Source organism: Bufo gargarizans, chromosome 7 (assembly GCF_014858855.1).
Source record: "Bufo gargarizans isolate SCDJY-AF-19 chromosome 7, ASM1485885v1, whole genome shotgun sequence".
NCBI lineage: Eukaryota > Metazoa > Chordata > Amphibia > Anura > Bufonidae > Bufo > Bufo gargarizans.
In genome coordinates, this window is record NC_058086.1 from 185,520,011 (window position 1) to 185,546,254 (window position 26,244).

The following is a 26,244-nucleotide window of genomic DNA, read 5'->3' on the forward strand; positions in this document are numbered from 1 at the left end:
TATTCCTTCAGACATAGTCTCTGATAGGGACACGCAGTTTGTTTCCAGATTCTGGAAGGCTTTCTGTTCTCGCTTGGGGGTTCGGTTGTCATTCTCTTCTGCTTTCCACCCGCAGTCGAATGGCCAGACAGAGCGCGTCAATCAGAAACTGGAGACATATCTGCGCTGTTTTGTGGCGGAGAATCAGGAGGATTGGTGTTCTTTTTTGTCCCTTGCTGAGTTTGCATTAAATAACCATCATCAGGAGTCCTCTGATAAGTCCCCATTTTTTGGTGCATATGGGTTTCATCCGCAGTTTGGGACATTCTCTGGAGAGGGGTCTTCTGGTTTACCTGATGAGGAGATATTTTCGTCGTCTTTGTCATTTATTTGGCAAAAGATTCAGGGGAATCTGAAGAGGATGAGTGAGAGATATAAGCGTGTGGCGGATAAGAGACGTGTGCCTGGTCCGGACCTGAATGTGGGTGATCTGGTGTGGTTGTCTACAAAGAATATCAAACTGAAGGTTCCCTCCAGGAAGTTGGGTCCTAAGTTTATTGGGCCTTACAAGATCTTGTCCGTCATCAATCCCGTTGCCTTCCGTCTTGATCTTCCTCAGACTTGGAAGATCCATAATATTTTTCACAGGTCCCTATTAAAACCTTATGTCCAACCCACTGTACCCTCCTCTTTGCCTCCTCTTCCGATTGTTGTTGATGGTAATCTTGAATTTCAGGTCTCTAGGATTCTGGATTCTCGCATTATCTGTGGTTCTCTCCAGTACCTCGTTCATTGGGAGGGTTATGGTCCTGAGGAGAGGATCTGTGTCCCAGTGGCGGACATTAAGGCCACTCGTCTTATAAGGGCTTTCCATAGGTCTCATCCTGAGAATGTGGGCTCTGAGTGTCCGGAGTCCACCCGTAGATGGAGGGGTACTGTCACCGCAACTTCTGTGAGAAGGTCTGTTAGATGTTCTTCTCTACCTGCATGAAGTTCTTTGTTTTGGTTTCACTTTCTCCTTTCCTTCTCCCAGCTGTCACCTATTTACACTAATTGTCTCTCTTTATATTCCCTCCCATACTGCCTCACTTTGCGGTTTATACTTCTTCCTGGACTGTGTTCACTGCTGAAGGCTGCTTGTGCTGATTCCTCAGATAAGTCTGTTTCCTTTATTTGTGTTTCCTTGCTGGCTTGATTCTAGGTGACCCTGACTCCGTCCGTATTAAGTGCAGGGAGCCGGTGGTCGTGTCCCCTCACTATTATAGGGTTTTCAGGTGTCACATAGTATGAGGTACGTGGACATGCAATCATCTACCATAAAGACCTTTGCATGGGCATAGCAGTCGGGGAGAGCTCTAGGGGTTTTATAGGGCTCACCCATATGCTCCTTAGTTTGGGTTCAAGCCAGTCGGATGTTTATTTATAAGTTCCAGCTTTCTGCAACACCATCCGTGACAATGGGAAGGACAAACAGCTCCCTTTGGCTGAGGTGGTGGAGCCTTGACTGCCTTAAATCGGTTGCGTGCCACTGCGGTTCTCCAAAGCCACTTTAGGGTGAAGCTGCATATGTTGACGCAGGGCCGTGGTGCCAACATTGTCACCGAGGCCACACTTCACCTTCTGCCCACAGATTCGGCAAATGGCCATGTTCACCTCCTCCGGCGGCTTAACAAAAAACTGCCACACCGCCGAGTAGGTGATTTTACCCCCAACACTCTGCACTGACTGACTGCTACCGCTGCTGCCTCTGTGAACCCCTGCACAACTACTTTCCGGGCAGATAGGCTCCTGCGTAGCGGTGGTCTACCCCTGGCAAGTTTGGCTCCCGACCTCCCACTGCTGCCACCCTGCTAACTCCAGACCACGCTACTGACTTGCTGGCTCCGCCACTGCCTCACACGCAAGCTGCCACCCCCTTCTCCCGATAATGAAGCCTCTTTGTCACCCGACTACCAATTGCGATCGGCAACATCATCATCGAGTACTGTCTGCACGTCACTGATGTCCTTCTCAACACTCTCATCCCTACTTGCCCGCCTACCGGAGGAAGCGGTGGATGTCTCCTCCAGATCTTGGCTGGGCAGTAGCTGCTGACTATCCTCTAGTAGCTCGCCCTCGCTGTATAGTGGAGCTGAGCCCACAGCATATAATACTTCTCTGGTTGAGGGAACAGAAAAGGACAGAGGCAGGTTGAGGACAGGTGAGGGCACAGGGCCTGCTCCCGGGCCATGCCAACTAAGGGTTGTGTCTGACGAACCCACCGACTCTTGGCTGGGGGTGTCTAATGTCACTTGGGACGAAGTGGATGACCAAGTCAACCATTCAAGAACTGCTGGGTTGCTGGTCAAGACACGACCGCTAGGTGACACTGGGAGCTCAGGCATCTCGAAGTGACCCCTGCTACCACGCTCCCTTACTCTGCTGTGAACTGTGCCTGCGCCAGAAACATTTGAGCCTCTGCCACTCCCCTGTGCAGGGCCTTGCACTTCTCTGTCTGACATACTGTTAGCTCAAATAAGTAAATAATACACCCCAAAAAAGGATGTAATTTTGTCACTTCACCACACAATGGTGATCGAGGAAGGAGAATTAGGTAATTTGAATAGATTGAGGAAATGTTTTGCGGAGGGTTGGAACTCCTACCTGTACATAGAATTTTTATTTTGTGATTTTATAATATGATTTAGATATGTATTTGCAATTGTGTATGAGAAGGCATGAAATTAATTATTATGAAAGTAATAAAGGAATATTATGCAAATAGAGGGAGGAGTTACTCCCGGCAATGTATAAGAGACAAACCCCCAAAAGGAGGCGCATATGCCCCTGATGAAGCGGAGGCAAAGCCCGGGTTGGGCTAGTGACGGGAGACCGGTTTTAAATTTTATATGCTCATGTTTTATGGAATCTTGTAAGTTCAATAAATGGTAGTTTGGTATCAAGTGCTAGCAGTACTTCACTATTCTTGGTTATTCTGTCCTTTCTAATATAGGAGGTGCAGACGAGATCCATTGTGGAGTCCACGCTTGACATAAGAGTGATTGACTATATCAAGACAGTTGTCCATCTACCACAATTTGGTCGAATCTGTATCTATCTGAAGTGGCACGGTCTCTATGTTTATTAATCAGACCCCAATGTGAATGACCCCCCAATCAGACCTCAAATAAGAGCCCTATGCCTCTCATCAACCCCCATATGCCTCTCATCAGCCCCCATATATCTCTCATCAGCCCCCATATGCCTATCATCAGCCCCCATTGCCTAATATCAGCCCCAATGCCTATCATCAGCCCTCATTGTCTCATATCAGCCCCGATATGCCTCTTATCAGCCCCCATATGCCTCTCATCAGCCCCCATTGCCTAATAGCAGCCCCCATGCCTCTGATCAGCCTCATAGCATCCCCTATGCCACAGATTATGAGCCCCCAGCCTTAGAATTAGCCCTCATGCCTCAGATTATCACGCCCCAGCTTTTGAATCACCCCTTATGCCTCAGATTATAAGCCCCCAGCCCTTGAGTCAGCCCCCATGCCTGTCATCAGCCCCCATATCCACCCCCATGCCTCAGATTATCAGCCCCTAGCCTTTGAATCAGCCACACTGCCACAGAGCGAATAAAATAAAAAAAACACTTACCTCTCCTGCTCTGGACCCCACCGCTCCTCACTTCCAGCTCTCCTCCTGCTGCCAACTGTGCTGTGAACTGATGCGCACAGTGTGAGGTCACAGAGTGCCCTCACACTATACGCAGCCACAGCACAGCCAACAGTCGAGGACCAGGAAGCGGTAAGTACAGAGCCTTCACCACCTCCCGGTCCTCCGGTACTAATGAACGCTTCCATTATGGTAGCACAAGTGACGACCACAGATATAGATGATGATGTAGCCAATTGCACATGGGAGTTGGGTGAAGAGGGGGCATCGTCATAATCAGGGGGCGAGGGTGGCAGTGTTCCCGTGAGACAGCAGGGTGGAAGCGCACCTATGAGACAGCAGGGTGGAAGCGTACCCTTGAAACAGCAGGGTGAAAGCATGCCCATGAGACAGCCAGGTGGAAGCAGTGGGAGATTGGCAGCCTAACACAGGAGGTGTACAGCATCTGCTACTCGGGAGACTACCTGTGAGGAACAAACTAGCAGTGCACGGGTTCATAAAAGCAATGGCAGGCAGGCATCGCCACTGTGGGAATTTTTGACTAAGTTGCTGGGGGCCGTTAGCGTGGTGGTATGCAGGATGTGTAGGCAGAAGGTGAGGCACAGCCAGGAAAGCTAATGTTGGCACTCCAGCCCTGTGTCAACACATGGAGCGTCACAATAAAGGGGCGTGGGAAAACCGTGCCATTTGTTTAGTGTTACAGCCTGATGCAGCTGCTACACCAGAGATGACGGAGCCACACCGACGGAGCCACACTGCTCAGCATCATCAATAAAGAAATCGAACACAGGCTGTCTCCTCATCAGGCCTCATGCACACGACCTAATGTATTTTGTGGTCCGCGAAAAACGGATCCGCAAAAAATACGGATGATGTCCGTGTGCATTCCGTATTTTGCGGAATGGAACAGCTGGCCCTAATAGAACAGTCCTATTCTTGTCCGTAATGCAATACAGACATACGGAAATGGAATGCACACGGAGTAACTTCCTATATTTTTTTGTGGACCCATTGAAACGAATGGGTCTGTATACGGTCCGCAAAAAAAAAACGGAACGGACACGGAAAGAAAATAGGTTCATGTGCATGAGCCCTCAACTGGAGATAGGAACCATGGTTACTGATAACAGGTATAAAATTTTCTCTGCGCAGCTTCAGGGAGGGCTGACCCATGCGCCCTGCAAGGCACACATATTTGTCTCACAATCTCGTTGTCATCTGGTACCTCAAGTCTTTCACTGAGCAACTGCCAGAGCTGTCCAGGAAACAGTTCCGGACCTGAACTTGACCCTGAACCCACACCCCATTGAAGTCAATGGGGACCCGAACTTTGGAGCACTAAAATGGCTGTAAAGATGTGATGGAAAGGGCTAGAGGGCAGCAAAATGTGGTTAAGAGCATGGCAAGTGCTTTGAAAACAAACGATAGGGAAATGACTTTAAATAACATAAAAAACTTAAAAATAAAAAATTATAATCTTGATCTTGGAGGACGAGGTCCATATGGAGTAGGGGGGTGAGGAGGCGGTGGATGTGGCAGTGTAGGTGGAAGCGGCGGTGGAGGATGACGAGGTAGTCTACACTGCTTTTTGGTTTTATTTTTTATTTTTTAAATTAGGGTTCACCCCAAAACATTGGGAAATATAACCTGTTATAACCCCCTCCAGCCGTGCTAAACAAAAGTTCAGACAATATGCTGGCTGCGGGGCAGGCCAGCACCTTCAAGGTGTAAAGGGCAAGCTCAGGCCATATGCCCAATTTGTAGACCCAGAAGTTGAAGGGGGCACACATACTGCTCCACCATGTCGCAAATCCCTGTGATGTCCACGATCCAATAGGATATCTTCTCTATCAACTTTCGATGTTCTTTTCCGCGCCTACCATGGTGATCACGGTTAGCAGAGAATCAGGGTTCCACGCCAGAGAGGGAGCGTGAGAAAGGGAGACCACATGGAAGGGAGGTCAATGGCTGCAATGTGATCGAGCGGAAATGTGGGACATTATTAAAGCAGAAGGATCGAATGAAAGGGCCAATTAAAGATGAATTTTAGAAATTTAAGTTCCAGTCACCTATGCAGAGCAGGGGGTTTTCATCACCAGAAATGGGTTATTGTCACCTACCATTACCAATAGAACAGATGATTTTTAAAAATGGTCCCTGTCACCTATGCAGAGCAGGTGTTTAGTCACAGCAAAAATGGTAAAATGTGTTAGAAATACTTTCTGACGCTAAACGAAGGACAGGCAGACAGTCTTTCAGGTCTAACTGACCTCTGCTCGGTAACTGCACGAGCACTTAACTGAACTTTATTGAACAACTGACAAACAGGAAGTTACACAAACTGCCATCTAGTGACCATACAATATACTAGGCATATGACATACAGTGGTTGTTGCTTATACAATACAAACCTTGTATGCTAACACCCCCACTCAACAACTACTATCTATGTCAGTCCCATTTCTGATCTAAGATCCTCAAATCTGTTTCTAGCGAGTGGCTTTATTCCACATTTGTTTCTCATGCATTGACAGTTTCTGCATCTCTTTCCATGAACCAGGTTCAGTTTGAACGGCTCTGCGAGCTATGTAAGATAAACGTTCAGCTGGAACACCTTTATTGGTTCTGGTTGATCTTCTGACTGAAGGTATCTCTGGTTCAGTTTCAGCTTTTGATTTTTCTCCAGTAATTTCTATTTCTGTGTCACTTTCCTTATCCTCTTGAGTGACTGATGTTGATTCTTTTTCAGTTTGAATAGTTTGTGTCAGTTGTTCAAACTTTAAACACATAGAACTTTCATCAATAATCACACTTCTGCTGACTGTTACCTTGTTTGTGTCTTGATGTAAAATCCTGTATCCTTTTTGAGATTCACTGTAACCCACAAGTACCCCTTCTTTTGCACATGCATCCCATTTTGTACGTTTTTCTTTTGGAATGTGTTCATAGGCTTTACTTCCAAAAATTCTGATGTGTCTTAAATCTGGTTTCTTTTTGTTCCACAGTTCATATGGAGTTTTTGTTGTGGTTTTTCCTGGCAAACGATTTTGAAGATAACATGCAGTCATGATGGCTTCTCCCCAGTATGTAGATGGCATATCAGCATCACACAGCATGCTCCTCCCGCTTTCACACAGTGTGCGGTTCATTCTCTCTGCAACTCCATTTTACTCTGGGTTATATGGAACAGTTGTCTGGAACATAATTCCATGTTTCCTGAGAATGACTTGTGTTTTACCACTTGTATATTCTGAGCCATTATCTGTTCGTAGTACTCTGGGCATCCTGCCAAATGTATTACTTACTTGGGCGAGATACTCTTCTAATTTCTCTGGCACTTCATCCTTATTGTGAAGCAGAAACCCTGTGGCATATCTGGAGTAGTCATCAATAAAGGTCAGAAAGTACTTTTTCTTTCCTGGAGTTATAGTTTTCATTGGACCACAAAGATCTGAATGTATTAAGTCCAGAGGTTTTTGAGTTTTGCTGCTGGTCTGCTTGGGAAAAGATGTCCTAGTCATTTTTCCTTTAATACAGCTGGTGCAGATCATTATTTTGTCACATGGATTCATCTTAATACCACTTGCATAGTTATTCTCAACTATTTTCTTTATTGTATTAGAATTTCTGTGCCCGAATCGTCTGTGCCAAGTGTGGATGCAGTTTGAATGTTTATCCTCTTTGGCTGTTTTAACCATTTCATTGCAGTTCAGCTGATATAGTTCATCTCTGATTTTAGCCTTTGCAAGCAAGCAATCCCCTTTTGTGATGATACAACTGTCACCCTGAAATGTCACTACATTGCCTTGGTTAGTGAGTTTCTTTACTGACAAAAGGTTGCTGTCAAGATCTGGCACATACAAAACATTCCTCATGTGGATCTTTCTAGTGATATCTGGAGAGATAGGACAGTATAGAAAACCATCTCCTATTCCCACTGATTTCATGAGTTGTCCATTAGCTGTAGTTATCCTTTCTGTTCTGCTTTCATCAAGCGGAGTGAAGAAATGTCGGTCATTTGTCCACACACCACGCTTGCACAGAGGTGACACCATTCTTGGATCCGAATGCATACTCCTTTGTTTCTATGACATTCTTAGCTTGTTGCAATCCACTTTGTTTTTGCATTCTAGCTTTGCAGATTCTACAATCTGCCTTTAGGTGTTCTGGTTTTTTGCACACAAAGCATTCCCGCTTTTCTAGCTGCACATTACTGCTTTTATTTTTGTATTTCATCTTTAAAGCAGTCTCTGAGCACACACTTGCATTACTCATGCTTTCTGTTTTGTACTTGTATTCATCCACAAGCTTGCCTTTAACATATTCCAGTGTCAGTTCATCATCTGGACGTGCATCCAGTGCTGTGACAAGTGTCTCATAACTTTCAGGAAGTCCACTTAAAGGGAACCTGTCACTGGCATTTTGTGTATAGAGCTGAGGGCATGGGCTGATAGATGGCCGCTAGCACATCCTCAATACCCAGTCCCCATAGCTCTGTGTGCTTTTATTGTGTAAGAAAACAGATTTGATACATATGCAAATTAACATGAGATGAGTCCTGTCCCTGACTCATCTCACGTACAGGACTCATCTCAGGTTAATTTGCATATGTATCAAATTGATTTTTTTAAGCAATAAAAGCACACAGAGCTATGGGGACTGGGTATTGCGGATGTGCTAGCCGCCATCTAGCAACCCATGTCCTCAACTCTATACCCAAAATCCCGGTGACAGGTTCCCTTTAACAATAACGCTGCAACATGGAAGTCTTTTATAGCTTCTCTAATCCCTCTCAGTCTCTCCATCATTTCTAAGGTCTGTCTTATATAGTCCTGCATGTCCTGGTATTTCTGCAGCTTAGTTTGATACAGCTTTCTGATTAAATACAGTTTATTGCTGAGATTAACTCTTTCATGCACTTTTTGTAATCCTTCCCACATGTCTTTAGCAGTTTGACAGTTACATATATGTATGATTTGATCATCGTCTATGCACAGAGAGATTGTGCTCTGGGCTTTCTGATCTCTGTCTAACCACTCCTCTGTGGGCTGTGCAGGTCTGGGTTCATCCATACATTTCCACGTACCTTCTCTTATAAGCAGCATTTTCATCTTAAATTTCCAGGATTGGTAGTTTTGATTTGTCAGATTTGCGATGGAGAACTTTGCTGAGGGGATGGTGGCAGCCATTTCTGCTGTTTGCCTTTCTGTTGATGTCTCCTGCACTTAATTGCTTTAGCTCACTGTATCTGGTTCTATCCAGAGGTAATCTGTGTTATATACAGGGCTTCTGTAGCATGTCCTGGGCCCATAACCTGTTAGAAATACTTTCTGAGGCTAAACAAAGGACAGGCAGACAGTCTTTCAGGTCTAACTGACCTCTGCTCGGTAACTGCACGAGCACTTAACTGAACTTTATTGAACAACTGACAAACAGGAAGTTACACAAACTGCCATCTAGTGACCATACAATATACTAGGCATATAGCAATGACATACAGTGGTTGTTGCTTATACAATACAAACCTTGTATGCTAACAAAATGTCACCCAAGAATGTAACAGAAAAATTAGTGAAATTTATTAACCTGTCAACTAAGTAGAGCAGTGGTATATCACAGCCAAAAATTGGTGAATGTCACCCGACAATGTAACAGAAAAAATTGTGAAATTTGTTTACCTGTCTACTAGGTAGAGCAGGGGTATATCACATCCAAAAATTGGTGAATTTCACCTGAAAATGTAACAGACAAATGAGCGAAATGACATAAAATTAAATACAAACAAATTAAAAATAATAATCTTGTTGTATGAGGTGGAGGTCCATATGGAGTAGGAGGTTGATGAGGCGGTGAACGTGGACGAGGTAGCCAACAGTGTTTTTTTTTTTTTATTAGTGTACACCCTAAAAGAGTGGGAAATATCAAAAATACAACAATGAGCAATTGTGATATAGTATAACAATAGCTAGGTAAGGCCGGTATACATGTCTACATTGGCTGTGGACAGGCGGCTGCGCTTGTCTGTGATAACGCCCCCTGCTGTGCTAAACACACATTCAGACAATACACTGACTGTAGGGCAGGCCAGCACCTCAGACCCAGAAGTTGAAGGGGGCAGACCCATCATTCACTACGTGTAGGGGTGTGCACACACACTGCTCCACCATGTTGCTGAAATGCTGCCTCCTGCTAAGACATTCTATATCAGCTGCTGGTGCTGGTTGTTGTGGTGTGCTGACAAAGCTTTTCCACATTTCGGCCATGCTACCCCTGCCTTCTGATGTGCTGGTGGTGCCCCAGCTGCGTTGGCGACCTCTTCCTCCTCCTCTGCCTTCGTCTTCTGCTTCCACTGTCGCCCTGCTGTCAGGTGGGAATGCCATCAGCAGCGCGTCTACCAGCATGCGCTTGTACTCGCGCATTTTACGATCACGCTCCAGTGACGGAATTAAGGACGGTATGTTGTCCTTGTAACGAGGATCCAGCAGTGTGGCCACCCAGTAATCAGCACAAGTAAAAATGTGGGCAACTCGGCGGTCATTCTGGAGACACTGCAGCATGTAATCGCTCATGTGTGCCTGGCTGCCCACAGGCAACGACAAGCTGTCCTCTGTGGGAGGTGTATCGTCTGTGACCTCTGTACACCCCCAGCCACGCATCAGTGATGGCCATGAGCTCGTTTGGGTGCCACCCTGCTGTGAACACAGTTCCTCCTCCTCCTCATCCTTCACCTCATCATCCTCCAGAACTGTGCCCTGGCTGGACAATTGTGTACCTGGCATTTGTGGGTGCAGGAACCCACCCTCGGAGCCACTTGTGAATGACTGGCCGGAAACCCTATTGATCCCTCTTCCTCCTCATCCTCCTGTGCCACATCCTCTTCTATCATCGCCAGCAGCGTTTTTTCAAGGAGGCATAGAAGTGGGATAGTAACGCTGAGAACGGTGATATCGGCACTGGCCATGTTGTTGGAGTACTCGAAACAGCGCAGCAAGGCACACAGGTCTCGCATGGAGGCCCAGTCATTGGTGGTGAAGTGGTGCAGCTGAAACTCCACTATCGCCTGCTGCTGATCGCACAGTTTGGCTAGCATGTGCAAGGTGGAGTTCAACCTAGTGGGCACATTGCATATGAGGCAGTGAGCGGGAAGGCCGAAGTTATGCTGACAGGCGAGCAGCAGCAGGGTGAGAACGCCAAAAGCACGCAGAGACGGCCCGCACTTTCTGCAGCAGCTCTGAAATATCGGGGTCATTTTTAAGGAACCTCTGCACCACTAAATTCAGCTCATGCGCCAGGCAAGGGATGTGCGTCAAAACAGTTAGTCCCAGAGCTGCTACAAGATTTCGCCCGGTATCGCACACCACCAGGCCGGGCTTGAGGCTCACTGGCACCTACCACTCATCGGTCTGTTGCTCAAGGCCCGTCCATAGCTCCTGCACGGTGTGGGGTTTGTCCCCCAAACAGATAAGTTTTAAAACTGCCTGCTGTCGTTTACCCCTGGCTGTGCTGAAGTTGGTGGTGAAGGTGTTTCGTTGACCAGATGAGGAGGCGGTAGAGGATGAGGAAGCGGAGTAGGAGGAGGAAGCAACAGGAGGCAAAGAGAAGTGCCCTGCAATCCTCAGTGGTTGAAGGACACACGCCAAACTGCTATCCGCCTCAGGCCCAGCCGCAACTGCATTTACCCAGTGTGCTGATAGGGAGATATAACGTCCCTGACCGTGCTTACTGGTCCACGTATCCGTAGTTAGGTGGACCTTGCCACAGATGGCGTTGCGCAGTGCACACCTGATTTTGACCCCTACTTGGTTGTGCAGGGAAGGGATGGCTCGCCTGGAAAAGTAGTGGCGGCTAGGCACGATGTACTGCGGGACAGCCACCGCCATAAGGCTTTTAAAACTCTCCGTCTCCACCAGACGGAATGACAGCATTTCAAAGGCCAGTAATTTTGAAATGCTGGCATTCAGGGCCAGGGATCACGGGTGGGTAGGGGGGTACTTCCTCTTCCGCTCCAGTGTTTGGGAGATTGAGAGTTGAACGCTTCCGTAGGACATTGTGGAGATGTTTGGTGACCCAGGTGGTGGTGTTGCTGGCAGATCCACTATTTGCGGGGTGGCAGGTGCCACTGTCATTCCAGAGGTGGATGAAGAGGCTGATACTGCAGCAGAAGAGGAAGCAGGAGGAGCCAGAGACCTTTCTTTGTTTTTAAGGTGTCTACTCCACTGCAGCTCGTGCTTTGCACTTAGATGCCTGGTCATGTAGATTGTGCTCAGGTTGAGAACGTTTATGCCTCGCTTCAGGCTCTGATTGCACAGCGTGCAAACCACTTGTGTCTTGTCATCAGCACATTGTCTGAAGAACTGCCACGCCAGGTAACTCTTTGGAGCTGGCTTTGGTGTGCTCGGTTCCTTGCTGCGTTGGGCAGTAGCAGGCATACTGTCTAGGGGATGGACGCTCCTCTTTTGCACTCTGATCCCTTTTCTGCTGTGCTGGTGGCTCTGTGCGACCACCACCTCTTCCTCCGAACTACACAGGTCACTCGCATGACCTTGATTCCATGTGGGGTCGAGGATGTAGTGTACGGGAGTGTAATACCCCGTCACTACAGAAGGGTCACTTGTGTGCTGTCGTTCCCCCTGTATTTATGGGGAGGTTGGTATAAAACATCTTGCTAATGTAATGCTATGTACTTCCCTGTTACTGTGAAATGTGCATGTGCAGGCCGGCTAGGGGTGTTATTCCAGCTCTAAGTCACTAGAGGGAGCTAGGGAACCCTAGTGTATATAAGGCCCAGTCAGGGAGTAGAAAGGAGCAGACAGTGGGAGAAGGAGTAAGAGATGAGACTGTGTCTGAGTCAACGCCAGGCCATGGGCCTGTGAGAGTGAAGCAGGCCTGGAGCCTGCAGACTAGGAGAGGGTAGTTTAGGCCCTGTAACCGGGTTGCGGATCCAAGGAAAAGGTTCCCCTCCTGAGTCTTTAGCTGTTTTAGCAGAACGTCATATTTAACCAGCCGGGACACAGAAGAAGACAGAGGCAAACTTAATAAGGCAAGAGGTACTCAAAGTAACAGAGGAGGTACGTGATAAGGACATACCCAAGGATACGCCAGAGATAGGGCATCAGACCTTGGAGAATAAGTTCCATATTTTCAGGATCAGTCAGGAATAGAGTGCAAGCCGCCTGTACTGCAACTCCTGTGTTTAACCCTCTGAAATCCACCTTGCTACAACCGGCCTGTCTGTAACTTTTGTAAAACCACTGTCTTCATATGCAAACCAACTGTCTTCAATGGAACTGCGCTTCCAATGATGTCCATGCTTGATTACTATTGACAATTCCAGTAAAGTTCCAGTTTTGGTTGGCTATCACGTGGTTACTCCATTATTCTACATAACATTATACGGCGTGTCACCGTTCAATTGGCACTGGCGTCACGAACATTTATGAACTGCCTGTTCCAGTATCTACCCAGATTGAAGACGACAGTGAATCCCAGGTTAGTGGGTTGCCCTGCACTACAAAGCCCAGCATACCTATAGCTACACTACTGACCCCCCTGGGACACTGCAAGTATCTCATCTTCCTCCACATCATCTTCCACCCAGTCTTCACCCCTGCCCTCCTCGTCGGTCTGCACACTTTCGAAAGCCACAGCAGTTGGCACCTGTGTTTCGTCATCATCCGAGACGTGCTGTGGTGGTCCTCCCATGTACTCATTCTGAAACATAAGTGGTTGGGCATCGGTGCACTCAATCTCTTCAACTTCTGGGGCAGGGCTCTGTGGATGGCACTGGGAAACCCTGCTAGCAGAGTCATCAAAAAGCAGAGGAGACTGCTCCATGACTTGGGGCTCAGACTGCTTGGCTGATTTGCAAGGGGGTGAGGTGAAGGATTGATGGACATCGGCTGCAGGTGCCAACTCTGATCTTTCAGCAGGAGACTGGGTGGGAGACAATGTGAAGGAACTGGAGGCACTGTCAGCCACCCAATCTACTATCGCTTGTACTTGTTCTGGCCTCACCATTCGTAGAGCCGCATTAGGCCCGACCAAATAATGCTGAAGGTTCTGTCACCAACTCGCACCTGAGGAAGGTGTTTCACCTTCCTCAGGTGGCACAGATTGACCACGTCCTCTCCCTGCAACAGGAGCTCCACCAGCAGCACCACGACCGGGGCCACGTCCCTTATTCGACGCTCTCCACAAATTTTGGATCTTGCCCAAAATGGGTGTTTTTTTAATAACAGAATAGAACAGCAGTATCTAATGCATGTATCTCACACTGACAGATGCCGCAAATTCTGCAAAATTAAGTATTTTGCCCCAAATTGGTGTTTTTTTAAACCCAGAATATTATTGCGGATTTCAAGCTTGTATCTTACACTGACAGATCCAGCCAAGGCCGCAAATTTACTATTTTGCCCAAAATGGGTGTTTTTTTAAACCAGAATATTAGTGCAGCATTTCTAGCTTGTATGTCACACTAACAAATGCAGCATAGGCCCCAGATGTAGGGTATTGCCAAAAACGTGTGTTTTTTTTTAAACCCAGAAAATTATTGAATTATTGAAGTATTTCAAGCTTCTATTTCACACTTACAGATGCAGCAAAGGCTGCAAATGAAGTTTTTTGCCCAAAATTGGTGTGTTTTTTTTAATAATAGAATAGAACACCAGTATCTAACGCGTGTATCTCAGACTGACAGATGCAGAAAAGGCTGCAAATTTAGTATTTTGCCCAAAATGGGTGTTTTTTTAAACCCAGAATATTAGTGCAGCATTTCTAGCTTGTATGTCACACTAATAAATGCAGCATAGGCCCCAGATGTAGGGTATTGCCAAAAATTTGTGTTTTTTTAAACCCAGAAAATTATTGAAGTATTTCAAGCTTCTATTTCATACTTACAGATGCAACAAAGGCTGCAAATGAAGTTTTTTGCCCAAAATTTGTGTTTTTTTAATAATAGAATAGAACACCAGTATCTAACGCGTGTATCTTACACTGACAGATGCAGAAAAGGCTGCAAATTTAGTATTTTGCCTAAAATGGGTGTTTTTTTAAACCTAGAATATTATTGCAGCATTTCTAGCTTGTATGTCACACTAACAAATGCAGCATAGGCCCCAGATGTAGGGTATTGCCAAAAACGTGTGTTTTTTTAAACCCAGAAAATTATTGAAGTATTTCAAGCTTCTATTTCATACTTACAGATGCAACAAAGGCTGCAAATGAAGTTTTTTGCCCAAAATTGGTGCTTTTTTAATAATAGAATAGAACACCAGTATCTAACGCGTGTATCTCACACTGACAGATGCAGAAAAGGCAGCAAATTTAGTATTTTGCCCAAAATGGGTGTTTTTTTAAACCCAGAATATTATTGCAGTATTTCAAGCTTGTATCTCACACTGACAGATGCAGCAAAGGCTGCAAAATTAAATATTTAGCTCAAAACGGGTGTTTTTTAATAATAGAATAGAACAGCAGTATCTAACGCGTGTATCTCACACTGACAGATGCAGCATAGGCCCCAGATGTAGGGTATTGCCAAAAATGTGTGTTTTTTTAAACCCAGAAAATTATTGAAGTATTTCAAGCTTCTATTTCACACTGACAAATGCTTCAAAGGCACCAGATGTAGTATATTGCCAAAAATTGGTGTTTTTAAACCCAGAAAATTATTGCAGTATTTCAAGCTTGGATTTGAATGTCACAAATGCACATATGCTGTGCTGTTGCACTGAGTTTGCGTAAAATGGCTGCCGCCGTCCACCTATTTAACAGACGGATAAAAGTTCTTTTTCTGGGTCACTGGGCTCAGGGCAGGGTAAAAAGATTGTGCACTGTACCCACAAAACTAAATCTATGTAGATTGCTGAGTTAACAAGCACTTCAGATTAAAGATTCTTTCCTATTCTCTCCCTCACAGCAGCAGCACACTATCCCTACACTAATCAGAGCAGAGTGACGTGCAGCGCTACATGACTCCAGCTTATATAGAGGCTGGGTCACATGAAGCACTGGCCAATCACAGCCATGCCATTAGTAGGCATGGCTGTGATGGATTCTAAGGGCATAAAAGTAAAACGCTTGTTGATTGGCTGCTCTGCAGCCTTTCAAAAAGCGCCAATAAATCGCCGAAGTTCGAGTTCGGGTCGGGGTTCAAAAATCCTAACGTTCGGTGCGAACCCAAACTTTACAGTTCGGGTTCTCTCAACCCTAATCAGGAGTGGATCAACCAGGATTTCCAGACACTGATGCCTGATGCAACAGAATAGATCATTCTGCCACTAATTATCATACTGCAGTGTGCTGGCACACTGGAATATTGTGCAAAATGGGCCGTTACTTCAGGCCACGTCCTTTGTCATAAATTCTTAAAATCATGACCTTTTCATAGGTATATACACCTTCTGCCACCATTCTGATGCTATAAAAAAAGAAAGGGAGAGCAGTGCATCAATAGGACCATATGATGCATAAGGAAGAACGCTAATGGAGGGCTAATGGATGGGTTGCGCTGGGAGCTTAACTCCTAAATTAGTGATGAATGAATTGGTAGTTGGTGCAGCCAAACTTCTCCCTTCAAGACACGCAGTGCCAGGTAGGTAAATGTGGAGATAATAGTATATGCATTTCAGGGCTGGTCCAACCCGTTCTTAAGACCAAGAGACGTGATATAAGAAGAGGTAAGTATACACAATTTAAGGGAGTTTTGGTGGTAATTTTACCAGTACAGGTCAAGTGCATAAATGAATATTAAATAGTCACATGATTGGAATAAATCCATAAATACATGCATCAATAAATATAAATTTGACGTTTGGAGATAAATAAAATGAAAATACAATAAAATAAAATATATTAAAATAGACATGTTTAGGTCAACACTAAAAACACCAGAAAATATATATATATTAGATATATATAGTATTTCTTTAATAAAGACCTGTGAAACACATTATGGATCTTCCAGGTCTGTGGAAGATCCAGACGAAACGTCAACGGGTTGACAATCGCAGAGATTTTGTAAGGGCCAATAAATCTTAGACCCAATTTCCAAGATGGTACCTTCAGCTCAATGTTTTTAGTGGACAACCACACCGAATCACCCACACACAGGTCCGGACCAGTCATACGTCTCCTGTCAGCCATCCGTTTATATCTTTCACCCATCTTTTAAAAATTAACTTGGATCTTCCGCCAGATAGATGACAAGGCGGAAGAAAATCTATCCTCTTCTGGCATCCCAAAAGATCCAGTCCCAGAAAAAGCAACAAACTGTGGGTGAAAACCATATGCGGCAAAAAATGGCGACTTATCAGTGGACTCCTGTCTACGGTTATTCAAGGCAAATTCGGCTAGAGACAAGACCGAGGACCAGTCATCCTGGTTCTCGGCAACAAAACACCTCAAATAGGTCTCCAGGTTTTGGTTAGTGCGCTCTGTCTGGCCATTGGACCGGGGATGAATAGCCGAAGAAAAAAAGACAGTTGAATTCCCAGACGAGAGCAGAATGCCCTCCAAAACATGGAAACAAATTGCGTCCCCCTATCAGACACCACATCAGAGGGAATGCCATGTAGTTTCACAATGTTATCGATAAAAACCTGTTTTGGCATTGGGCAAGCTAGGTAACGGTACAAAGTGGGCCATCTTACTGAAGCGGTCCACTGCCAACAAAATCACAGTTTTCCCAGAGGAACTCGGTAAATCGGTAATAAAGTCCATGGACAAATGCGTCCAAAGACGAGACGGGATGGATAAAGGAAGAAGGGATCCTGAAGTCCGAGTGTGAGCCACCTTTGCTCGTGCAGAGGTCTCACAAGCTGTCACATAACCCTCCACACCCATGCGCAACCCTGGCCACCAGAATCTCTGGGAAATAAGTTCTATGGTGGATTTTCTTCCAGGGTGTCCCGCAAGGACACGCAATGTTCCTTGAACACCTTGTATCGCAGCTCAGCAGGAACAAACAACTTGTCTGGAGGACAAGAATCAGGAGCCTCCTCCTGGACCCCAACACCTCCATCTTCAACTCGGGGTACAGAGAGAAAGCCACCACTCTATCAGCCAAAATGGGAGCAGGATCCTCCGAATCACTCCCCCCCGGGAAAACTACTTGACAACGCAACCGCCTTGACGTTTTTAACCCCAGGGCGAATGGTGACCACAAAATTGTACCTAGTAAAAAACTGTGACCATCTAGCCTGTCTAGGATTCAGGCGCTTAGCAGACTGCAGGTAAGCCAAATTCTTGTGGTCAGTATATACCGTAATCGGAATTTAATAGCCAGCAACTCTTTATCTTCTACATCATAATTTCTTTTAGTGGCTCAGATTTTCTTGGAGAAAAAAGCACACGGACGCCATTTGCTAGGGGATGGACCCTGCGACAGAACTGCTCCGACCCCCACTTCTGATGCATCAACCTCCACGATAACCAGTTGAGACACATCAGGTAGCATCAGAATGGGAGCAGACGCAAAACATTTCTTAATAGCAGAAAAGGCCTGTAATGCCTCATCTGACCAGACAGAAAAGTCGGCGCCTTTTTTAGTCATATCTGTCAAAGGTTTTACAATGGTGGAATAACTCAAGATGAATTTTCTGTAGTAATTGGTAAAACCCCCAAACTGCATCAGAGCTTTCTGATTCTCAGGCAGCTCCCATTCCAGTACGGCCCAGACTTTTTCGGGGTCCATACGAAAACCAGAGTCAGAAAGCAAGTATCCTAAAAACGGTAGCTCCTGGACAGCAAATACACATTTTTCCAATTTTGCATACAATTTATTCTCCCGAAGGATCGACACCTGTCTCACGTGATCCTGATGGGTCTCCAAATCGAGTGAGTAAATTAGTATATCATCAAGGTAAATAACAATGAACCTTCCCACTAAATGATGGAAAATATCATTGACAAATTGCTGAAAGACCGCTGGTGCATTAGTTAAACCAAAGGGCATGACAATATTCTCAAAATGACCTTTGGGTGTATTAAAGGCTGTTTTCCACTCATCTCCTTCCTTAATTCTGATCAGATTATAAGCTCCTCTTAAATCCAACTTGAAGAACACCTTGGCTCCGACAATTTGATCAAATAATAATGCATATTTGTTTGCTCAGACTCCCCATTTACACTACCAAGAGTCAGGGAAGTTTTTTTTCCTCTTTATGTGAATACCTCCGTAGTTTTTCATTACAGCTTTGAGGTTTAATAAAAGGACACGCACAAACAAAATTACCTTCTTTCCCACGGAAGTAACATAGCTTATTCAGCTTCCTAAAATCCCTATCACCTGAGCGAAACGAAACCTGGCCCAACTGCATAGGCTCCTTTCCTGCCCCAGATTCAAAAGTTATATTACCCCGGGGACTAGGTGGGACAGATTCACTTACAGACTAGACCCCACCGCTCGAGAGGAATCTTATACCTCTCTCTAAGACGTCTATCAAGCCGCACTGCCAAAGACATGGCCGTCTCCAATGAATCGGGATACTCATGAAAAGCAAGGGCGTCTTTCAACCTCTCAGACAGCCCCTGACAAAACTGATTCCGGAGTGCAGGATCATTCCACCCCCGAGTCAGTCGCCCATCTTCTAAATTCTGCACAATATGACTCCGCAGTACGTTCTCCCTGTAACAAACTGCGCAGCTTAGATTCAGCCATAGAGACCCGATCTGGGTCACCGACCAGAGGGATGGTGAACCGGTCAGCAGAGAAAAAGCCCAGGACTGTGTGTCCCCTTTGAGCAGAGATATAATGATCCCCACTGTTTGATTCTCGTCACCAGATGACATCGGCCGCAGACGAGAATACAACCTGCAGAACTCCCTGAACCGAATAAAGTCATCACCACCCCCTGAGAACCTATCAGGGAGAGCGACTTTAGGCTCTAAGCAGACGCCAAAGCATTCTGACACCGTGCAACAGAACTAGTAACTTTATCTGGCATTGATCACTGAGCAAGGCCAGATAAAGTTACTATGATCCACATGCAGGTTTATTTACAGTACAGCGTCATTATCTCCAGCGGCTGATCAGGCGCACTAGAGACAACAAACGCACGTTCCTTTCGTTTATATTGTTCTCTTAACAAATGCATCCACGCCAAGCCAATAGATCTGCGTCTTGCGCAGGGGCCCTTGCCGGCGGCAATACATGAGCCAACAAAACACTGCTCTGCTGAACACATCAGTCTCCCCTGGCCCACAGCCCAGTGCTTAGCACATGGACCATTCACCGATGGAGACTCCTGCGCCCAGCAGCTGTGACAGGACATACACGGGAAGATATCCACTCCAATGGTTTACCCTGACACTGAGAGACATGATGACAATACACAATATATCAAATACACATCCTAATAAAATTACCACAACAAAATTCTCTTACTTTTACTATTAAACATAGCCCTGAGTTCTACTGTTGTTTTTCTTCGATTTGATTTCACCAAACGTTTAAGTGATCGGCGATCGGCGATCGCCAATCACGATCATTCAGGATTTTTTTCCGCCCATTCTTTCCTCGAATACAATGGGTGCCCTCTTTCCTTCCAGTTTTTAATAATGCAATGGACAGTTCTTAGATGTATTCTCTGCTTGAAAGATAATCGCCCATGCAGTAATTATCCAATAGGAGGCTGATAACTATTTGCTTAGTTAAATCCAGGTGGCGACTTTTCTTTTGGGACAGGCAGTGTATCTTGTACAGTGCTCCTGTGGACTGCAATACATCCGTAAGGCCTCTTTCACACGGCCCTTATTTGGTCAATATTTGATCAGTATTTGTAAGCCAAAAGCAGGAGTGGGTTCAAAACACAGAAGAGATGCAAATATTTCCATTACATTTTGTCTCTGTTTTGGACCCACTCCTGGTTTTGGCTTAGAATTACTGATCAAATAATCAAGTACTGACCTTCTGAAAGCCACATTTTTTCTTTTTTTTAGTTCTCCGTTCTTCTAACTGATCAGAAGAGCGGAAAAATAAACAATGATGTGAACACAGCCTTACTGCCACTGCTGCTGCCCCCCTCCCCACTCATTCATGGGGCCACTATTGTCATTGTTACTGCCACTGCCGCCATTGCCACCCTTTCCACTCTGTCATGGGGCCTAGCACAGTAAATCTACAGCTAACAGAAGGGATTAAAAAGCATGTGTTTGGACTGCCATAACATGCATTAAAAGAACATTTTCTTTCTCCACTACTTTATTGGCGCTGCCTCCATGTCTTTATTTTGTCTTTATTTTGTTCCACTAAGGAACCGTTTGGACACAGCTCCTGCAGGAGCGCCCATGAGTTTTTGGCTTTATTGAGGGTGCTGTATGCTTTTCTTTTTGTTTAACAGGTGGGATTAGCTATGAATTTTGGTGCAGACTGTTACTGCCACTGCTGCTGACTACCTGAATCTTGGTGTACTGCACATGGATGTAGACAGTGATAACTTACACCTATAATACTGACGGCACAGTACCTACAGAACGGGATTAACTATGAATGTGGGTGCACTAGAACGTAATGCACACAGCAATACGCTCTCCTGTCAGCATACCTCCTAGCTTTCTTTTAAAAAAAAGAAAGAGGGACACTATGTGCAGTACGGCAAATTTTTTCCACACTAATCCATGCCTCTAACTCTGTCCAAAACATAACTAAACACCTAATCCCACCCAGTCCCCTAGGTGCCCTCACATAGTAACTATTTCTCCTTTATGCCAGTACACAGTAGTTATGACAGCATTGTGCCCCCTTCAAAAATTATGCCCAGATATGTGCCCCCTCACAGTAGTTATATCAGATATGTGCCCCCTCACAGTAGTGATGCCCAGATATGTGCCCCCTCACAGTAGTTATACCCAGATATCTGCCCCCTAACAGTAAAGATTCCAAGATATATGCCCCTCACAGTAGCAATGCCCAGATATGTCCCACTTCACAGTAGAAATGCCCATATATGTGCCCCTTCACATTAGAAATGCCCATATATGTGCCCCCTCAAAGTAATTATATCCAGATATGTGCCCCCTTACAGTAGCAATGCCCAGATATGTGCCCCTTCACAGTAGAAATGCCCAGATATGTGCCCCCTCACAGTAATATGCCCGGTTATGTGCCTGCTCACAGTAGTGATTCCCAGATATGTGCCCCCTCACAGTAGCAATGCCCAGATATGTGCCCTCTAAAAGTAGCAATGCCCAGATATGTGCCTCTTCACAGTAGCAATGACCAGATATGTGCCCCCTCACAGTAGCAATGCCCAGATATGTGCCCCTTCACCGTAGAAACGCCTAGATATGTGCCACCCCAAAGTAGTTATGCCCAGATATGTGCCCTTTTACAGTAGAAATGCCCAGATATGTGCCCCTGCACAATAGCAATGCCCATATATGTGCCCCCTCACAGTAGTTATGCCCAGAAACGTGCCCCCTCACAGTAGGTATGCTAACATGTGCCCCAGCACAGTAATATGACCAGGATTGTTCCCCTTTCACAGTAATATGCCTAGCTAGTTGCCCCCTCACAGTAATATGCCTAGATATTTGCCCACTCACAATAATATACTCAGTTATGTGCCCCCTTACAGTAATATACCCAATTATGTGCCCCCTCACATTAATATGCCCAGATATGTGCCCCCTCACAGTAATATGCCCTTCACAGGCAGTAAAAAAAATAAAAAAAAACACTCCACATACTCACCTTGTTCCCCAGCAGCAGGATACACTGAGCTCCCGGACGGCCCTGCCCTCTGCTCTCTTCTTCATCATTACAGGCCACTATCTCTGCTTCTTATGGGAGCCGAGACAGCTGCCTGAGAGGAGGACATACCGCCTTCGTACCGGGACCACGGGACAGCCACTGAAATCCGGGACTGTCCCGCCGGATCCGGGATAGTTGGGAGGTATGCTTCAGTTTAAGTTCCAAGCCCTCAAAATGAGATTGGGCCACCAAGCGGGATGAATATGATTAGGCAGAATGGCCTGGGTAAACCTGATCTATTACGAATTATGACAAATGAATTCACAAAAAATCTAATTTCTTGTCGAAGTTCGGCAAATCGGCCAAATCATATTTTTTTTTTTACTTTGCCAATCTCTATCTGTGGCACCCGCAAAAATATAGAACATGTCCTATTCTTGTCCGCATTATGGACAAGGATAGGGCACTTCTATTATGGGCCAAACATTTAGTTCCGCAAAATATGGAACACACACTGCCGGTATCTGTGTTTTGGGGATCCACAATTTGCAGACCACAAAACGGCTACAGCCGTGTGCATGAGCCATAATGTATAGAGATATATAGAAAACAGCTTTGTACACCGATCCATTGGGTTCATTTATCAGGATTGGCATTTGTATGCTGGTTTTGTTGTCACCTCAGGATGGGTCATCAATATCAGATCGGTGGGGGTCCAACCCACGCCTCTCCGCTGTTTGAAGAGAAGGCAGCGCTCATACAAGATGGCACCATCCCATATAAGCGAATGGGAACGCTATACTTGTAATTACACTGCTCACCACTGCAGTTGCTACAGCGAACAGGTAAACAGAGCAGAGATGAGCGCTGTCTTCTCTTCATACAGCTGATTGGCGGGGGTGCCTGGTGTCAGACCCCCCGCCAATCTGATATTGATAACCTAGGTCATCAATACTAAAAAGCAGACAACCCCTTTAACCTCACGCCGCCACAACCAGTTTTGACCTTCCTTACAATATTACATAGCTTGATCGCTGATATAATACACTGCAATACTTCTATATTGCAGTGTATTATGCCCGTCAGTGCGACACTCTCAAGCAGCTTATTGGGCCCTGCCATTGCAGTGAGAGATTGACTCTATATTCCAAAGAGCTCCTGATATAGATGGCTCCGGAGCTAGCGCGTTATAACTGCATTTAGAAATTCGGTGGATGGCAATCTTGATGTTCAGTTACACCAAATTGTGGGAAGGGGTTAACTAAAAATGTCCCATTTAAAACGTACAAAATAACATTTGCTGTACAAACTAATTGTAGGTGCTGATTGTTTTGCCAAGTTTTAATATATTTCCGCAAGGAAGTTGCCAGAGGCGAAAACAAGTTGCCATCTGTATACTGGGTGGTAAACTAATGATTTTCTCGCTATAAAACGGAGTAGGATCCACATTTGGGCAGATCTCAGCCATCTACACAATGAAGATCATCATACTATTTGCACTGGCTAGTGTCGGTGTCTGCAGGGGTAAGTATAGTCAGCAGCACGTTTTATATATGTACTATAAGATTTGTATGGGGTTACTTAACGGTGTCTTTTGCGTGTGTTTTAGGGCCTGGGAGCTATAATCCCCCGCCACCAAAGAAATGCTCAAGATGTAAACCATATGTCCGCACATTTGATCGCTGTGATGTCTTTGTAAATAAAAACGCGAATGATGATAACTGTATGCGACATGTGTTGGAGGTAAAAAAATAAATACTTTTTAATATCTAAAAAAGAAAACATAACTAGAGGTTTCCATAAAATGTATAAATAAATATGGTGAAGGCTATAACAAGACAGCACCTTAATTGACATCTGTCAGCAGATTTGTCCCTATGACACTGGCTGACCTGTTACATGTGCGCTTGGCAGCTGAAGGCATCTGTGTTGGTCCCATGTTCATATGTGTCCGCATTGCTGAGGAAAGTGACGTTTTAGTATATGAAAATGAGCCTCTAGGAGCAACGGGGGCGTTACTGTTACACCTAGAGGCTCTGCTCTGTCTGCAACTGCCGCACCCTCTGTACGTTGATTGGCAGGGCAGGAAGTATAAATGTGATCACACCTAGCCCTGTCTTCTCCTAAAGTCAATCAAAGTGCAGAGGGTGCAGCAGTTGCAGAGAGAGCAGAGCCTCCAGGTGTAGCGGCAATGACCCCGTTGCTCCTAGAGGCTAATTTGCATATATTAGTATTTGCTTCATAAAACAACAGAAATTTTCTTTTGGGGGGAAAACGTACATCTTATGCAGCAAAAAATATGGTGTCTTACTATATTTGTGCATTTGTATACTTGATCCACATTGTATAAGTATGTACAGTATATATATATATGTAGAAGGAAATCAAGGAAGTTCAGAGCGATAGTTTATTTGCAAGTGAAGCAATCCGAAGTTAAGCGGGTCATACACATTAGATTTTGGCAGGTTTGGCCGGCCGTCTAATATGTATGGTAGCTTCCTGACTGTCCCCCGAGAGCTGATATCCGGGGAGATATCGACTGGACACATTGGATTCAATTGCCCGATCCTTTTGGTAGCAGGGAGATAAACCGCTGCCAGAGGAGTGTGTGTATGGGGTGTGGGGAATTTGGACTTGTACATATAAAATTATCACTTTGAGCTTCTTTGGAGTTCCTTCTACTTGTATGCATTGGTTTGGAGTCCTGCTCCTTCTCTCTTCAGAACTCAGCAAGGGTGCACTTAGTATAAGAGCTTACTGTGAGTGTATACACTGCACATATATAGCGGGTGTAATTGTCTGAATATGTGCACGCTTTAGTCTGTTACAGTATATGTTATTTGCATATTCCACTTCATTGTTATCATACATGAACTGTTTATTACTATTTTATGATTTAGTCATTTTGCATAAGTCAATTAGATGCTCAGTGCTGCTCATCAGTGACTGCCATGTGATTGTGTTTTGTTCGCAGAGTGTCCCGAAAATGCTGGAAATTGGAAAGAAATTGATCTGTAAGGGACGACAGAATAAGGTACAGTAAATGTAATGTAAAACACGTTAAAGGGGTTATCCCATGATCAATGAAAAAATAAAAATCAGACATCATCTAGTACATGTCAGTCTCTTTCTAACAAACTTAGAACCAGCCCGGTACCTCACATGGACCCAGAGATCTCCCCATTCATTGCTCTAATTGATCTGCTAGATTTATTCCAAGCTGGCAGCTTAGGGGGCGTGCACTTTCTAGAGGGGTGTGTCCCTTCTACTGCAGCTGGTAGCAGTTGAGGGCTGGAACTGAGCATGTGCTTCCATCTCAGGGAGCAGGACAGAGAAATTAGAAAAAGAGCAAACAGCAGGTGGCGCTATGCAGATACTTTTTACTCGGTGGTTATGCAAAATGTTTAATTACATGCAGTTACAAAAGTATTCAGATCCAAGTGCTGGTTCCTGAATCCTGGCTGTGGGACAGCATCTGATCAGTTTAGCATTCATGGACTCCTTTAGCGAAATGGAATTGTCTCAAGAAAATCCTGTTAGGGTCCATTCACACGTCCGTTTTTTCTTTCCTGATCTGTTCAGTTTTTTGCGGAACAGATCAGGACCAGATCAGGACCCATTCATTTTCAATGGGTCCTGGAAAAAAATCGGACAGCACAATGTGTGCTGTCCGTTTCCGTTGTTCCGTTCCGCATGTCCGTTTAAATATAAAACATGTCCTATTATGTTCCTGAAAAATCTGATCCTGGTGCAATGCAAAGTCAATGGTTCCGCAAAAAACGGAAGACATTCGGATGTCATTCCGTATGTCTTCGGTTTTTTGCGGAATCCGTTCCTGGAAACACATAGTAAATATTTTTTATTTTTTCAAAGAAATCCAAACAACTTTATTTGATTATTGAAATGTATACATGT

At 45.1% G+C, this 26,244-nt stretch overlaps 1 protein-coding gene across 1 annotated transcript in view; it reads left to right on the plus strand.

Moving 5' to 3' along the window:
* The first annotated feature begins 6,840 nt into the window (after positions 1-6,840).
* The window catches only part of LOC122943876, a 62,138-nt gene continuing 42,734 nt past the window's right edge, over positions 6,841-26,244 (plus strand). The window contains exons 1-4 of the mRNA XM_044301963.1: positions 6,841-7,034; positions 23,649-23,853; positions 23,939-24,072; positions 25,304-25,363. Coding sequence (XP_044157898.1) covers positions 23,805-23,853; positions 23,939-24,072; positions 25,304-25,363 — 243 coding nt within the window. The 5' untranslated portion in view covers positions 6,841-7,034; positions 23,649-23,804. The remainder of the gene's footprint in view (positions 7,035-23,648; positions 23,854-23,938; positions 24,073-25,303; positions 25,364-26,244) is intronic.